Source organism: Patagioenas fasciata, chromosome 18 (genome assembly GCF_037038585.1).
Source record: "Patagioenas fasciata isolate bPatFas1 chromosome 18, bPatFas1.hap1, whole genome shotgun sequence".
NCBI lineage: Eukaryota > Metazoa > Chordata > Aves > Columbiformes > Columbidae > Patagioenas > Patagioenas fasciata.
The window spans coordinates 4204963-4222172 of record NC_092537.1 but is presented as its reverse complement, the minus strand read 5'-3'; the positions used below and the strand labels follow the sequence as shown (position 1 = coordinate 4222172).

General features: G+C 41.7%; 1 protein-coding gene across 2 annotated transcripts in view; it reads left to right on the top strand.

Annotated features, from left to right (window-relative positions):
- ANKFN1 (ankyrin repeat and fibronectin type III domain containing 1) overlaps positions 1–14973 on the top strand; it is a 110656-nt gene extending 95683 nt beyond the window's left edge. For both annotated transcript variants that reach the window (XM_065852535.2, XM_071816481.1), the window contains 3 exons: positions 3350–3516; positions 5906–6125; positions 6496–14973. In XM_065852535.2, coding sequence (XP_065708607.1) covers positions 3350–3516; positions 5906–6125; positions 6496–7289 — 1181 coding nt within the window. In that variant the 3' untranslated portion in view covers positions 7290–14973. The remainder of the gene's footprint in view (positions 1–3349; positions 3517–5905; positions 6126–6495) is intronic.
- Positions 14974–17210: the final 2237 nt, after the last annotated feature.

Here is a 17210-nt window from a genome sequence, read left to right as displayed (position 1 = left end):
TGCTTCACCTAGAAATATTAACCCAGTCTCCTTATAATAAAATCACAAAGTTGTATCTGTTTTCCCCCTTGTCCCAGTGGAGAGTCAATAAATCACATGATGGCTTTGGCAACAACACTACCTATAACTGTGTACAAGTTACAGAGGGAGCAGAGCGGTTAAAGCATATACTGTAGCAATCGTTATTGAAATGCAAAGCATAGAGCAAAGCCCACAGTTATCCAGTATGTGTCTCTAAACCTCTTTGGAAGATGATGTTCTTTAAAAAGCAGAACCAAAAAATTACACAGGTTGGAGTGTGAAAGAAGATGTAAAAAAAAATCCCGCTAAATTGTCACTAGAATAATGACCAGTCTTGTAGAGGAGAATTTTTGCAGTTTCTGACTGCAAATACGCGATGTCTGACTCCCTCACAACCTTGGGAAAGGTCTGAGTGGAGTTTCCTGCATGAGAGTCATCATTTTCCCTTTTGATTCCTGGAAAAATGCAGGAAACTCGGTCCTACAGCTGTGGTGCTGCTACTCTGAAAAATGCCAAAGCACTGGACTTGAATCTGTCTCTTTAGGGAGCACATCCTGTGCTGTAGCAGATTCAGCCCTCTTGTTCCATGGCATTGCGGACTGGGTAAGAATTCCCCAAAACAGAGTTTTCCAGCTGTCTCACAGAAGGCATAAGATGCTTTAGCTTCAAGGTCCTCTATTTCTCATTTCTTCTTCTTTTGTCCACAGGGAAAAGAAAGGTTCCACATAAAAGCAGCTCATAAAGACTTAATAGTTCTTTTTAGAAATAATATTATAAATGCAGGGACTGCTGAGCCTTACACATCAAGTCTCCTCTGTTTCCTTCTGGCCTGTAAAACTGGATATCTTTGTTTCCTCTGCCTTGGAGAAGAGAGAAAGATGTGAGCCAAAACTGAGAGAGTCAGTACACAAGGAGCCACTACAGAATAGGTCTCTCAGTGACATCTCAGGCATTTATGTGACACCTTTACCAGCACCATCCTATTTCCTATATATCACTGCTGAGTGCTGCTAGAGTCACTAATGTAGGAAAACGGTGATTAGATGTTAATTGAGGGTCTTACCAAGACTACATTTCTGCAGTCACAACAGATCATCCAGCAACAACAATTTCATTTGGATCAGGCAGGAATATGCAATTGCGTTTCTCCACATCAGCCAGACGACACCAAGTGGTGCCTGTGACAACTTTAGGGTTTTTTTGCTGGTTTGGGGAGGACAAGTGACAGCTGAGCTGCCATAAACCTTGGAAAGATACAGACAGACAAACCGTGAGCTGGTATAGTCTGCCAAGGAAAAGTTACCCCTTCAAAAGCAAACGTAATGGAACTAGAAGACTTAGTTCGGTGCTTTGGGTAATATGACCGTGGCTGTAGTGCCCTAAAGTCAGACTTATTATCTTCTTGACACGCAACCCTGAAGTCTACAGTTAGACTCTGCGTATCACACAGAGGTGACTGCCACGTTCACTGTGCAAATTAATGCATGAAGCAGATTAATCTCTGGCAAAATTAATCTCAGCGCTAGAGGTTTTGCAGACTATTTAAGTCTCATTACGTGGCACAGAGGCCAGGGGCAGGAATCATTCTCACTTCTGGGACATATTTTGCATCAGGCTGACAAAGCCATAGACACTGACCAACATGATGTGGTGCAGATAAACATGCAACAGGGTGATGTCTCAAAGGGCATTCTGGGTGCAGACCTCTCTGTCAAGAGATGTTGCTGCAGTGGGAAAACAGTTCATGGTGGAGAGAACAGTATGGGAAGCTGAATTTTACTTTCGAGTATTTTTTTATAAGCAAGCAATCATCTGGCCAAAGGCAGATGACATTTCTATATGTCTTCTTATATATGTACCCCGATGTTCTATAAAGTGACTGTGATTCACATCTCAAATATTAGAAGCTTCCATTCCCCATTAGCTGGTGGCTACCAACTATATAATTGCATAACCACAAAAGACTACATTGAAGTAACATTTGTTAAAGTAACATTAAAGGGTCTGACTTAAAACCACAAAGGCTAGAAACTTCAGCACTGGAGCTGAAACCGCAGCTGTAATTCACTCAAGAGTCCACCACATATGGCATATATACTGTAAGACCACACACTGTTCAGACTGGATCCCTGCAATATCTAGGCATCGTTGGGAAACCAGAAGGTAGAATTCTTGCTTTCACTGTTTTTGTGGGATTTCTACGTTCAGATTAGGCCTTTACTGTTATGCTAATGATGTGTCTGTGATTGCATTTCTTAGTTTGAGAAATTCTCTGTTATCCTTAACATGTTGTTTACAAGAGATAAGTAGATAAGTGACGCCATTTTTATTTTTGTTTTAATATTTATGGTAACAAGAATATATGCAATTTACACTTGAAACACTCTGAAAAATATCCTGCTACAATCCAGAAAAGTAGCAGCAGTCAGCCAGCTGGCATTCGCTGCTCTAACAAGATCGTGCTGTGTGCTTGCATTTATTGAAGCACCAATGAATGGGGAAGTATTTCTCCAAACTCGTTCTCCCTCAGCAAGTTTCGGTCTGTCTGTACTGCAGTTCGCAGAGGTAACTGCTGAGTTTTGCCTGAGCAACTGCAGGTTTGGGAAGAAAGTAGCTCTGAGTGGCTGGGTACATTGCCATTTGTGAAGCTCTGTGGCACTGCAGCGTTTCTGTCTGTGTTACGTAGTTACCTCTTTCAGAGGCAGCTCCAACCACTCTGTGCTACTCCAAACCCAGATCACACACAGCAGAGGTCATGTCTGAACCCTCTGTGTTACCCTTCTGCGTGAGAGTTCGGAGGATGCTGTGTGATAACACCCACAAATTTCAATTGTTTCACCCAAACCATGATATCACTGAAATATTTGTACTGCTGAGTCATTTATTGAAGTTACTGAAGAGAAAGTTATCATTCTTCAAAATGATGCTTTCTTTCCGAAACACTCAATTAAAAAAAATATGAGTTCCATTTCCAGTCACGTCACTACTTTCTTGATGAAAGAAACGATGAGCTATAAAAGGCTCAGAAACAGCCTTTCTGATTAAAGCTATGAAGGGCAAAAATAGCCTCTGGAGTTGCATACTAAGAACCTGATCATCCCTTCACTTAGAAATTAGAAATTACTCTTTTGAAATCAGTGAAGTTACAGTGTAAATCCAGTGTAAACGAGAGGAGAATTAGAGCCTGTATTATTTATTTCTAGCTTAAAGTAACCCATCCAGAGACTTAGTCATTATATTTAATAAGATTTGTGTTCTGAAAGCTAAGGATTTCATATTTCATAACCAGAATATAACAGTGTTTCCTTTGCATTTGGTCTTTTCACAGTTCATTTTTGCTGTTACAAGGAAAAATTTATAAGCCTGTATTGCCGCCTTTCTGCTGTCATAGAGCTGGACTCTCTGAAAACCCAGCAGTCCCTAAGGGAAGCAATTTCAGACAGTGAAGTCGCTGCAGCCAAACAAAGACACCAGCAAGTTATAGACTACATACAGGTAATAGTCTGTTTCTGACTATTCCAAGGAGATTTTTAAGGTGGCTTTTAAAAAATTGCATAGGGCACTGTAATTTGAAATCTAAATGGAGAATTATTCACAGACATCATAAAAAGAGCAGTTGTATCAAAATGCAATTCTGGTTTTATGAAATTCAAACCCAGAACATGATTTCCTTAGTTGTTGCTTTTATACAAGGATTTTTATGGGTAAAATCAAATGACAGTTATACTAGACTTTTATAAAGAAATGTGTCAGTCTGCTTGTAAAACTCACTCCGATCTAATGTGAGGTAAGCCAGTCCCATGCTTGGGCATTCATTTGCGTAATAGTTTTTCTTTCTGTCTTTGTGAATTGAGGACATTTTTAACTATGGTAAATTGCCAGTTAGAAAAACTAAAATGAAAATTCAGTGTAGGTTGTGGAGAAAATCTTCATCAACACTATCACAGTGGAGAAAACGGCAAGCTAGCCCCAAAAACAACTCTAAGTCTGTCCAGCACGGTGCAGTGATGCTGCTTCAGTGCCCCAATGCCAAAGGATCACAAGTGTTCTCATACTTGTATATCTTGCTTATTCTCTGCCTCTCACACTTATTTTCCTGTACTGTTCTCAGATCAGGACTTTACCTACTCGGCTCAGGTACTTGGAGTCTTTGCCACAGTGTTACACAGCAAGAAGAGAAACCTACAGCACTGAAATGAAGAGTGAATTTAAGCTTCAACTTACACAGAATTATGCTTCAAATGCTCCTAAATTGTAAAAGAACTACAGTTCATTAAAATGACTGGTCTGTTATCCCAGGAGACACTGCAGAATGGGATCAGGGAGCAAACCAACAGGATTTGCATTTTATTAAACTGCACGCAGTATCATTTTTGTTTGGGGTTGAGGGAGGATCACAGAAAGGAAATGTAAAATCTCCAAAATCAAATAGGTGAGACGTTTGCTAATGGGCATTCTCTTCATGGAGCCACACTGAAGTCTTGAAATGACGTAGGATTATGAATTAATCTCTGAACCATTTGCTATTCCTATCAGTGTATATTCTTAGTTCAAATTAACTCAGTGGCAAGGCTTGCACTGACATCATTGGAGTCGGGATTTCACCTTTACAGAAAAATGGCCATACTAGGTCAAAACAAAGATCCATCTATCCAGCTATCCTGTCTTGAACACAGCTCATCAAGAGCTACCCTAGCTAATCTGGCATCTACAGTATCCTTTGGCAATAAATTTCACACTTTGAATGTGAAGTATCTCCAGCTAAGAGTAGGTACTGCAGAACTTGTCTTAGAATATGTGAGTCTGCAGTCTTGTTTTCACAGATGCTGCTGTCACTTCCCTGTTTGACAACACTCACTGCAAAGTACCAACTCATTGTGCCTTCCCACTTCCCGACTCAGGGCTCTCATCTCGCATTCTTGCAGAATGTACCTTGTGTAAGTGCAAAGCAGTTTCCCCTAAGCACTGCAATATTAATATGAAGGATCACTTATTTAAATGCAGAATCTTCTGTAAGAAGAGAAGTACAAGGGAAGTTCTAGAGTGGACACTGCAGCAGAAGGACATTATACTCACAGCTACTCCCATATGCTGGTTGCAGCAATGTTTGCTCAGTCATCAAAGATCTTGAATTGCTTGAAGATGTTTAAAGTGTTCCATTATCAAAAGACTCTCAAGACCCGCATTAAACAGCGTCTTTCCTCTCTGCATAGACACTTAAAGCTCTATCCTGCTATTGATTTAGGCACTTGTCTCTTATTGCCATCAACAGGCATGTGTTAGAACTGTCTTAGTATAGATTTACACTATTAAAATGCATGCAGACCAAAATGATGATAAGTGAGAAAACCTGCATTTTGGCTCGTAGCTGTACTTCAGCCATCCATGTATGTATATTCTTCCACGTGTATTTACATTCTTCTGTTAAAAACTACATTTGATCTAAACAGTCTGCTTTTGAACATAATCCTGGGTTTGCAAGGATGCTCAAGAAGTCTTGCTTTCATTCCAGTTCAGCATGAAACCTGCTTTCAAGTGTGGTACAAAATTGATCTAATTTTTAACTCCATCAAAAGACAATTTTCATTTTCTTTCTGTGTCAGAGTTTAGGCCTCGATCCACCCCTTGTAACTGCAGGTTCTTAATTGAGGTACCTAATTTGAGAGTCTGGTGGCCCCAAGCAGCCTCTGCAGTGGTGGAGGAGGACATGCACCTGACCAAAGGCAGTTCAGACCACCTGAATCTGAAGTGTCCTGTCAGGGGATCCTGCTTCTCTCTGTTGGCAGTGACTACACACCTACTTGAGCACTTGAAGAAAGTACACACTTACGTTAAATTAATACACAGACTTAACTGTGCTTTTTCACCATTTTTTTCTCTACAGCAAATTGATGAGATCTGGAGGGAAATGCGATGGATCACAGAAGCACTGCAGTACGCAAGATACAAGCAGCCAGCAGCTGGCCTTCCCATAAAGAAGCTTGTGGATCTTTCAGAAGAACACTCTCAAAAGAAAATCAGTTCGACCTCTTCCCATCTAGACTGTCTTCCTTCACCTCCCCCTTCACCTGAGGCCAGAATCCAGAGGACAAAAGCTGTGAGTGGTAAGAGAATTTCTCTTTGTTCATGAAGCAAAATCCTTGAACTCACTTTTAATTATAACAGTTCTTGTATGTCTTTTTATAAAATATGTCTTTTCAGAACTTAGTCCCAATTCAAATTCTTCCCTCTGCTTTATATAATAAATCAGTTCTTTTTGCTTTTCCTAATTCCACCACCGCCACTCTAACACACCTGTAAACCTTCTTGCTGTCTTTGCTGTCACCTATGCCCATGGACAATTCCAAAGAGGAAACACACAAATCTTCAGAATTCTAGATCTGATTCTAAATTAAGAAAACAAACCCACACATGACAGTTAAGCAATGTCTCTGCTGTGCTTGTCTGCTGAGTGTTAATCAATTCTCTTTACAGATTCCCAGCCCTGCTCAGATGAAGAAGGCTGCTCTGAAGTATTCCTTCCAACTGACAGTGACTACGACTCCAGCGATGCGTTAAGCCCCAGAGAATTAGATCTGATTTACTCCTCCTCACATGACATATCCCAACAGGCAGGCAGTGGCCTGGGTGGCAGCGCACCTGATGTTCTCCAAGTCCATGACATGAAGCCTTGCCTAACACTGAAAGAAGGCCTGTCAGAGTGTAGTGCCTTTGATGCTGATGCTGACTGTTGCACAGAGCATATGAGCAATCTAACAATATCAAGGCTTACATCGAAAAGCATAGACAAGTCTCCTAGCTCCAAGCAGCCGTTGAGCTTTTTAGGGAAAAAAAAGCTAGGAAAACATCAACACTACAACTACTTCAGCCGGCATCATCGGTGGCTGCGTGTGCACAGCGAGACGCAGTCTGGCTCTCTGTCTGAAGGCGTGTATACTCAGCATCTCATGACATCTTCAGATTTGACTCAAGAACCTACCTCCAGTGAGCAGTTAAATACTCCCTTCAATGGGTCTCGGAGCACTTTCTTACCTCATGCGTCCAGCCTTCCAGAAGACGGGAAAGGCAAGTATGAGGAATCAAGGCAGAATGTCCATAGGATACATGTGGAGCCTTATAAAACATTTCTGGGTGAAGAGGGCAAGTCCTGGGCAATGAGCACACAGTCTGTAGAACACAGGGACGTGCACAATGCTATGCAACAGATAAGAGGTTCAGATGACCAGTCGTGTTCTGCTGTCTCTGAAGTCTTCAGCAGCACGCTCTAACCCCAGACTTCTGCATTGCTTCCCGTTGCTCCACAACGAGATAGCATTATGCACACACGGCCGTACTTTCAAAACCTCCTATAAAAATCCAGCTCCTGAAATGGCAGCTCATGCCACTCAAAAGAATCCTATCTTTTGACTTCATTGCCAGATTTCTGGTCTTACAGGACTGCCTGTCATGATGTAAACATTACTACTGGCATCTGCAGTCTTGCAGGTTAAGTCATAACAGTCACCACAGAACAGAACAATCTGTGGCTGCAAATCTAATAATGAGGTTTTGCAGTTCTCTTGATTTCCATATATATATATACATGTGAGCATGCACAATTTTAAGCATGAGTGGTTCTGCCTGCAAATTAGCAGAAACTGTAACATCCTTGGTGTCGTCATGTTAGGACTGTGTCCTAAACTTCTATTAACCTGTTTTCCACCATTTCCTATAATTTTTTCTACTTCTCAACCTTCTTGAATGGATTTAGGTTGCACACTAAAGTGGTAACTGGTCTAGTAAGACAGTTAACCCAGACTTTCTAGCCCCTTACAGAGAAACGAAAATTATTTCAATACCTAGAAAACGCAGTATGCACCATCTCTGCTGCCAGAGCCTGACCCAGTTATCACAGTGTTGGTGGGAGGGAGCATTTAGTAGCTTAGATTTCAAATTATATAAGTAGCAAGTTATTTTAAAAGCTTAGGGTGTGAACCTTTGAGGTCAAGAGCAGGCAGGAGGAGGCCGAGTTCTGAGGGAATAATATGCAGGGTCTAAGTGAGACTGAAGCAAAGCTTGGTCTTTTCTTCTGCCCACCGCACAGGAACACATTTCTCTATGTTGGCAGCACTCTCATACAGCCATTGGAAAGAAATGCCCCTGCTTTTGTTCCTGAGTATTCACTGTAAACTTCAGAGGTATTTGATCACCATGTCCAAAATTGGGATATTCTAGCAATTCAGATTAGGGAAATTTGGGGTGCAGACTGAATCTAAGATTTTTTTATTTGGGCCACCGATAAATATTAACATCATATGGAGGGTGGGAGGTGGTGTTTTAGCCTGCTGCATTTGTCTAAAGACAGACCACAGAGAGTCATGATTACATCCTTTGCAAACAGAATAAGACTTCTAGTACTACAGAAGATGATCTCAAAAATTAAATCTGTATTAATGAGAACTGTAAGATTTAAGTCACTAAGAAATGAAATAATGTGGAGAGAAACCCCAGCTGTTGCACAAGCTTTAATTTTTCTTAAACAGTTCTTGAAGTTTAATTTTATGGGCCACATTCCTGCTGGTTAAATTCCCTCACTCCATGTTTGTGCAGCCTTCTACCTTTCAATTTTTCAGCCTCCAGGTGGATACATTCTAAGGCCTCCAATAAAGAGATTTGAGTTAAATAGTTGAGTTTACAAGTCCTTGAGGTAGAGGTAAGGATTTGGGCCCATGATCTGTGGTCCTTATTAAAATAGCACTTCCATAACCCCACTGCTATTAAAATCCCTGTGAACTCAATCCATAAATTCAAAAATAAATGTTATTCACTATTTTATTCTTGGTCAGTACGTAGAAGCCAAGAGGAGTCTTTGCAGCGATACAAGGGCAAAAACTTTCAATAAGGGATTTACGTTTGTAGCTTCTCTTTTGGGGAGAGGGAAGTTAACTTTTTGCACTTCAAATATTCATTCATTACCTGATCCAAAGCTCAGTGAGGATGGAAAGACTTCCATTCACTGCCACAGGCTCAGAATGAGACCCAGACTGAAAATTCCTGTGGGTGAGAAGATGCGGGGGGGAGCAGAAGTGTCAGTGCCAATTTGCAGCTAGAAGGACATACATTGTGTGTTTTATGCCACATGGAACTGCATGGGGAAAACTTGACTCACACACCACAGCACCAAACAGTGATGTTTTACTGTCACTGAAGGCAGTGACAGCTTGTTACATTCGATTATGTTCATTAGCAGAAGGTTTGTCACCAGGGAGAGCCAGAACAACATAATGCTCATATACAGAAGTCACGGTAATTTACATTGTTTGCTATTATACAGCACCTAGCCCAGGCTGCCCTAATCTGTTTAGCCTCTAAGTAAAACTGCCATAAAACTGTCCATTAAAGAATAAAAATAACTATATGCTGAGGCCATATGTTTTTGCAGGAAGTGACGAGATAAAACAAGATGTTCCTAAATGAAACCCACCTTGCTTTGGCTCTTCAGGAACAGCGAGGGCAAGAAGTAGCAAAATCTACAGCAGCACAGGTACACACTCCTGGTTAGACAAGGATGTAAAAATCTGTTATCTGCTCCTGCTGCTGGACTTCTTCAGAAGCACTTATGTATCTAATAAAAAACTGGATTGCTGGATTCTTTACTGGTTGAAAGGTCTTGACTACATCATAATCTCCTGTGCTAAGATGGAATTTGACTCTGGGAATGCAAATGCCAGCCACAATCTACCCCATCTTGATTCTGCCATTGTTACATGGAAGCAGTGTTTATGTGATGGCCAGCATGCCTCCTTGATCCACTTACCTCTAGGCTGAGGTTCTTCCACATACTAGAGTAGTGAAATTAGTAATCAATAGTTCTGACTTATATACTTCTGGTTATAAAGCACTGATTTATCTTTTGGTAGAAATATGCGTTTGTTGTTCCAAATTGTTATCACTATCTATTCAGTGGGTGACAGAGTAAAGAGGCTCCTTAAAAGAACGGTCATGAACATCTGAAGGTAAATAAATAGTAGAAAGCAGTGCCCTTCAAGCACTGTCACAATACTAATCATAATCCTTCTGCTGTTCTCTTAGGAAGATCACTCACACTTTTTACAAGCAAATACAGCAATTCAGAAGAATCCGGCAAAATACAGCACAGTTATCCCCCCTCCATAATGGCACGAGTGACTCTTCTGAGCAGAGCTTAGAGTCAAGGCACACAGTCAGGAATCAAATTAAAATTAGCAACTCAGACCTTTGCTTTAATTCCCAGGAACACTTTCTCCAGGTTGAGCTAGAGTGCCCCTCCAAGGGTCCTTGCACAGAAACGGGAAAGGCTGTGGCTCAGAGCCCACGGCCACGAGAATTCCATCAGCCAGCAGGCAGCTCCTTCAGTGAGTCTGTGCTCACTTAATCAGCTGAAACTCTGCTCTAAAATGGGTACTTAGGCTTTGCAAACTTTTGGATCTCTCTCTCTTACTCATATATCTTGCTGCAGAACCCTTTTCCTGCATTTTCCAGGGAGTATATTTTCAACTGGGCTGAACCCAGTGCCTCCTATTTCTAGGCATGACTTGGACTGGCTAGAAAACAATATAGTGCTTAAATATTACGGCTCCAAAAGACAAAAAAAAGTGGAACATTTCTCCTATGGTCTAAAACTTTATTGTTTCTGCTGGTAGGAAGCAAGATATAGGTAAACTGCAAGATTTACGCCCAAAATTCTTTGCATCTGCGAGAAGGCAGTTTGCCTCAAGAAACCTGTGACTCAAGCTTTCCCATGCTTGTATTGTTTTTTCTTTGCCTTTAGATATTAATTAACAATTGGATTTTCTATACAGTAATCTCATAAATTACATCTATAAATTAATATATTAAAGGGAGTGGGGGAAGATGGAATATTTTATCCTGAACTTTTATGTTTAGAGTGTTTTAGAAAGAGATGGTGCATCTTTAAGCTCCCTGTGGTATGAAGAAATGCATTAAGTTGCTGGTCAACTCTTCTAAGGTGTTTAAATGCATGGCTCATGACTGTTACGTAAAACTTCAATACAGCCTTACAAACAACAAGGGTACAGTGTATTTGAAAATATGGTATACAGGTTGGAAACTTACTCTGAATTTCTCCGAGGTGTTGAACTTTGCCATCAGCAAAAAGTATTTTTAGTAAAGAGGCCTTGAATTTTCAGACAACAGAGATTTCATCAGGTTGGGTCTCTGATTTTTCCACTAGAGAAAAACATTAAATAGCTAGAATACTCTATTTGCAAGTATAATTTATCTTTTGATTCTATGAAGTAGAATTGATAAGGCTAAATGATGCCCAGAAGTGAGCAGCAGAGCTGTTGGCCCAGTCCATTCTTCCCAAAACCCAAGCAACACTTCCCAAAGGGCTGAAGGTGTTTGGGCCGGTAGCTCATTCCTGTTCTGTGCAGGCACCACCCGTAGCCCCTCTGCTGCTGAGGAGGCATTTGCAGGGTCCTGAGGGGCTGTTTTTTTGATTCGACCTGGCCCCGTACGTCACTGAAAGCTCTACAGATCCTACCGGCTCCGAGATTTCTCTCCCAGTACAAGCTGTCTCTCATACTGGGTTTCTGGGGTGCACGAAGAGCCAGGTTAGAGCACCTTCCTCAGCCTTGTGGTACCACAGCATCTTGGGCAAGATTTAGCCTTTAAACCAGTCATCCCAAAATATGGTAATGTCTTACTAAGCTTGTCTGTCACTAAGCTACTGAAAACCTCCTATTTTGCTGCTCCAATAATAAGAATAGATCGTTTATGGTTTTTGTTATTTTCATTTTATTTCTTGGAAAAGCTGTGTGCAATTGATCTAACACTGGAGGAAGTGACCGGTGTAGCACTAATCTACCTTGTTACTGTGAACTGTAGTAATTTATTGAGCAGATTTTAAGCTAAATGCACAGACTCTTGTGGTTTACCTTCTATAAAGGTCAGTTTGGGCCCAGTCCTGCTGTCCTTGGACCTCATTCCAGGTTCGTTTGCACCAGTGTAAATCAAGAGTAGCTCCACCAACACTGCGTCAGGTATTACCTTGTATAAACCACCGTCCCTCCGCTAGCTCCCCAGGCTTAGGGTCTGGACTGGTGCAGTCATGATGACAACAACGCGTTTATGCTGGTGTAAAAAAATATGACGTGTCGGGAAGACAAAAGGGTTTTTATGTGGTGGGATATTCCCCTGGAGGTCACAGGGAGCGGTGTCGGAGCCGGGCTCAGAGAGCGAGCCCACCACGCTGCGGTGTCGCGGCTGCACTGGGGGACACATCCTGCATCATTTATTGCTATGGTTTATAACAGGGACCAAATTTCTCACCTGTATGATGCAGATGAATCCCCTACTGAACGCAACAGCAGTTCCAGTTGTTTCACTGATAAAAATGAAGACCATTTAGGGTTATTGGGGACTTGGGGGAGGGGAGAAGGGGTGGTTTGTTTTTTTCCCCTCAGAGAAAAAGTAATTTAAGTGAAATGTGAAAGGCAGTGTTTAATTGCTTCCTGCCTTGTTTGTACATAGCAATTTGGCTGTTTATTGGTTGTCTTTGTTCAGATTTTTATTGTAACTTGTTGCTATATATGCAACCAAGCGTATGTTAAAGTTTAAACTTTGGTACATAATAACGCACAATTTTATGTGCTTTAAAACTTTGTAAATACATAGATGAACAATGTATGCTGTGCTAACTGTGATCTTGGGACTTGACACAACAATATTTTCATGCATATGTACCTGCAAATGGTTTGAAAATAGCAAAATATATATTGAGGATGGCCATGAGCCAAGGGTAAATGAGTGCCGTATGACTCATGCTTCTTTAATAATTCCTGAAAGAGGCATGTATAGTACATAAAATAGACAATAAAAATAATTTTCAAGACTACAAATATTTTTTATAACTTCAGATATTAAATACTATTTTAGAAAAAAGATTGGTTGGTAAACGAAATCTTCGGTTTATCCAAGTGAATCGTTGTCATAAAAATGTTCTTAACATAGATTTTTTGTTTGATCTAATATCATAGAAACCTTTTCAGATGGAGAAGACCTGAAGTGCTCTTGCATTCTTACAACTCCTGTGATCCTCTAAAGCGATGGACTTCAAGTCTTCTCCCTCATTAACAAAAAAATGCTAGTTATCCATTCACATAATCCTCAATACCATGTGTACTTGTGAAGGATCCTTAAAATGTATGTTTTGAAATCCGATCTATCTGACCATCATCAGGTACTTACGTATGTGAGCTTCACAATCCATGGAAATCTGAAGGTAATTTGTGCTTTTTCTCTGAATTCTTTTATTTTTATTGGAAAGTGGCTTTTTCTAAGGCCAAGCTTTCAAATATGGTCTCCAAATTTATATTTTGGTCTACATATTCAGAAACCTAAAAGAAATAAGCACGGCTTCCATAGTTCGGGAGTAAAAATAACCTCCCATCCAAGCCAGCAGAAATTGAAATTCCATTTATATAAATGTAAATGCCTTAATACAGAAGTGATATCTGGGTAGTCAGATTTGAAGTGGTGTCTTTCTAACCTGTGCGTTACAAGTGCAGAAGCTGCTGGCATCTTTGAATCAAAGCAGAAAACAGAATAAACAGCATAAAAACCAGAAGAAGGGTGTGCAGCGCCAGACGGGACCCGCTGTGCGGTTCTGGGGTCCAGCCCGGCTTCCAAGCCACGTTGTAAACACACTGTACGTGAGTACAAATTATCTGCTTGGAGTCGAGAAACACCCCAGGTATACCCGCTGAGGGAGTTACCTTATAACAGTGAAACACTCTCTCCTGTCGTGATTCCTCTGTTTTTCTCATGTACTTGCACACAGAAAAGCACGGCGACATTTCTAATGTAGTGTTAAATGGGGTTACTGCGTTTAGGCGAGAGAAATCAGAACAAATCCATGTGGAATGCTGAGTGAAGCGGGAAGGACTCCGCTTTGGGTTGCTGTTTACCTCGCTTCGGAGATGGACAGGTTGCTGAATGCATTTGAACTATCTCACTGTCTGAGCCTCTCCACATTTCACCTACTGTTCTCTGTTTTGCACAGATAATGCTGTAACTGGAATAAGTGACATGCCCAAGGTCACACAGAGAGCTTGTGACAGAGAGGGACACAATTTTCTGGCTGGCATCCTTACAATATCATCAGTCGATTATCCGTAGCTTGTGCACAAGTATATATGGTAATGTAAAGGGTGACAAATGTCTGTATTTCAGCCGTGACACGCCAACTCATTGCAGGCTTCAGAACAACAGCACCTTACTGCTGTATCTGTGGATCTTCCCACACACGGGAGATATTTGAACCAAAACGCAGCCAAAGTGCAGTTAAGCAGCAGAGCAAAGTAAGTCTTAAAATGTAAGATAAAAAGTGACTCTCAGTCATTTCTGCTTCCTTGATTCTTAATTTCAAAACATTAAGAATGTTACCACATTTACTAAGTTAGTAAAGGAAAAAAAAACCACAAATGCAAGTAATTAGTCATGTACAGTAAGTTAAGAAATTAACTAGAAACAACACCTCAAGGCAAAGAAGGATTTTTGTGTGCATGTACGTCAAGTACTGTGGTGCATTTTTGCATGTACCATGCATTTTTAGGGCCTGGTTGTTCGTATGTTTTGCTTGCCCCAAGCTGCAATTTCTTCTTCATGTAAGAAGATAAACAGGTGAACAGTGCAATTCTTGCAGACCTTTACAACAAGTTCGCCATGGTTTCTTGAAGGACAGTGCTGTTTTATAATTGCCTCTGTGTTCTACGCTGTTTTACTGAAAAGCTTTTAAACCAACTGGAAAGAAGTTCACAGACTCTTACAGGCATGTGTTTGACTCATTCTTCGGACAGCAAAAGAACCGTTTCGCTGCTCCATTCAAATGTATTAACTTATAGAAACTGTCATGGCAAACTATTAACTTATTTTTTAATTCTGTCTTTAAATAAAAGCTTTGGGTTTGATTTGGGTTTTTGGTTTGTTTTGCAGACACAGAAAATCTCTATTAATAAGCTTCGCTGTTCTATTCCCCAGACTGCTGGTTTCAAACTCTCTGTTCGAACAAATACGTGTTAATTAAGAAAGGCGTTATTAAAAACGTTTCTATTTTGTTTCTAATTTCTATTCAAATTAATAAAATTACACAGGTAAATTAGGATGACTGCTTCTTCCCAGTGTGACTAACAGATCTAATGATTCTGATTTTCCAGTCCATCCTTATTATAACAAACATGCAGGAAAAAGATTCAGATAGAATCCTCCGCTCTGCTACTCACATACGCACTCAGTGACAGAGGAAAACTGGTAAGCTGAGCAGCAATCTTTGAGCTCTATAAACTAATATTAAAGTAAATTTAAAGACAAACCAGCCTTTTACACCACTAAATATAAATGCCTTGGTTTGGAAATATTGGAATCATTGAATTTGCTGATACAGGCAATTTTTTTTACTGAATCAATGTGGTAGTTGCAAAACTAAATTACTGTAAAATTTCAACCAAATTCTATTTTTCAGGGGGAGGAAAGGTTTTGTCCAGCACTGTTTGTAATCACCTTCTAAAAATCCTGAGGCAAAACATTTCAAGTGTGAATCCCTCCATTAAGTGGTGATAGATAAATAAATCCGTAATAGACGGCTGGGTCAAAACACCTTCTGTAAGAAACGCTGACGTCTGCCACTGCTGTTCATTTTTGTGGTACTTGGGAGCGCTTCTCACTTCTGAAAATTAGGCATTTTCTTTAAGCGCTTAATATTAGTGACACACGTACGAGAATGTGGCTCTGGTTCCCCTCAACTGTGATCACTTCTGGACCACAAAAGATTTTGCCACCTACATGGGGGTTCTTCACAAGAACCTGTGTGGCCTTCACCTTTTCCCATATCGCTTTTTAAAATGTTCAGGAAAGAAAAACGCTGTGTTTGGGGGTTTTTTGCTCATCATCTTTTCTTCCCCAAAATGGTCACAGAAAGGAGCTAAATCAGAACTTGGGCTTGAATAGTTTAATGCGTGATTCTCATGGCTACGGATGCTTTGAACTCAGCCCCAGCAGAACAAGGATTTTTTCACGCTTTCTTCTGGGGGACACTTGCTCTGTCCCCCTTCTGCACCCTGTGGTGTCGTTCTGATCCCCCGATCTCTCGTGGCTCCATTCTGATCCCTCTTTTCCTCAAGTCTGAGTCACAAGAGCAATAACCCTGCCTGCTTCGACCGCCTCAGTGCCTCAGCTGTTCGGGTAAAGCCCACGCTCTCCGGGGACTCACGTTTGAGCACAACCCCCGGATTGTCAGGGCTCTGGCTGGCCGTGCTGCCGAGGGGACAGTCTAAGGCTCTATTTTAATCTTCTGGAGTCCGGCCAAACGCTGGAACGGAGCTGCCAGCACGAGGGGGGCCCTCCTGCTCACTGCGCCTGACCTCCCATCAGGAGAGGTGCTGGTGTGTTCCTTCTCAAACTACTGGGGCTCTTTCATTGCGCCTGACCTCCCATCACGAGTGCTACCAGGGACCCAGCGTCGACTACTGGGGGCTTAACTCTGGCACGGATCCAGCACACGAGCTCCACGCCGCTCGTCTCCAGATGTAAGATGCACCAAGTGTAAACCCACATGCCCCGGGCTCAGCCGGAGGGGACTGTTTCGGGTACTTTGTAAAAGCAGCCATAGAGCGCCGCTGATGCCTTGCCCTGTCTTACAGAGCTGCACAAACCCCCACACGGTTTTCAGTGGCTTCTTATCTTTTTATTTGGGCAGATGTGTGTAAGCAGCATTTTGTATGTGTTCAGGATCCCAGGCTGAATCCATCCTGCAGCTGGCTCTGCAGCTTGACTACAAATACGCCCTCCTGTCTGCAGCAGTATCAGCTCCACACCAGTACCCACAGACAGTAATTGGGTAAATCAGACCTGGCTGTGCCGTGGGTCTGGGGAAGGATGCCCGTAAACAACTGCAAAGCACAGAGTGTGCCTCACCCTCGCCTGGATACCCAGAGATGTGAATTTTACAGCAGATGGTTGCAGAGGTCAGCAGTGCAGCTCAGTCGTGCTGGTTGTTGCTACTCAGCTTTGCAAATCTCTCCTTCAATGCAGGCAGCAAATGCAGTGGCCATCTCCTCCTGCCCTGCACCCTGGTTTGCTCAGGGTGCTGAGGTGTCAGCTGAAGCCCATCCTGCGCACCCTTGATGCCACCAAGCTCTGAGCTGACATCT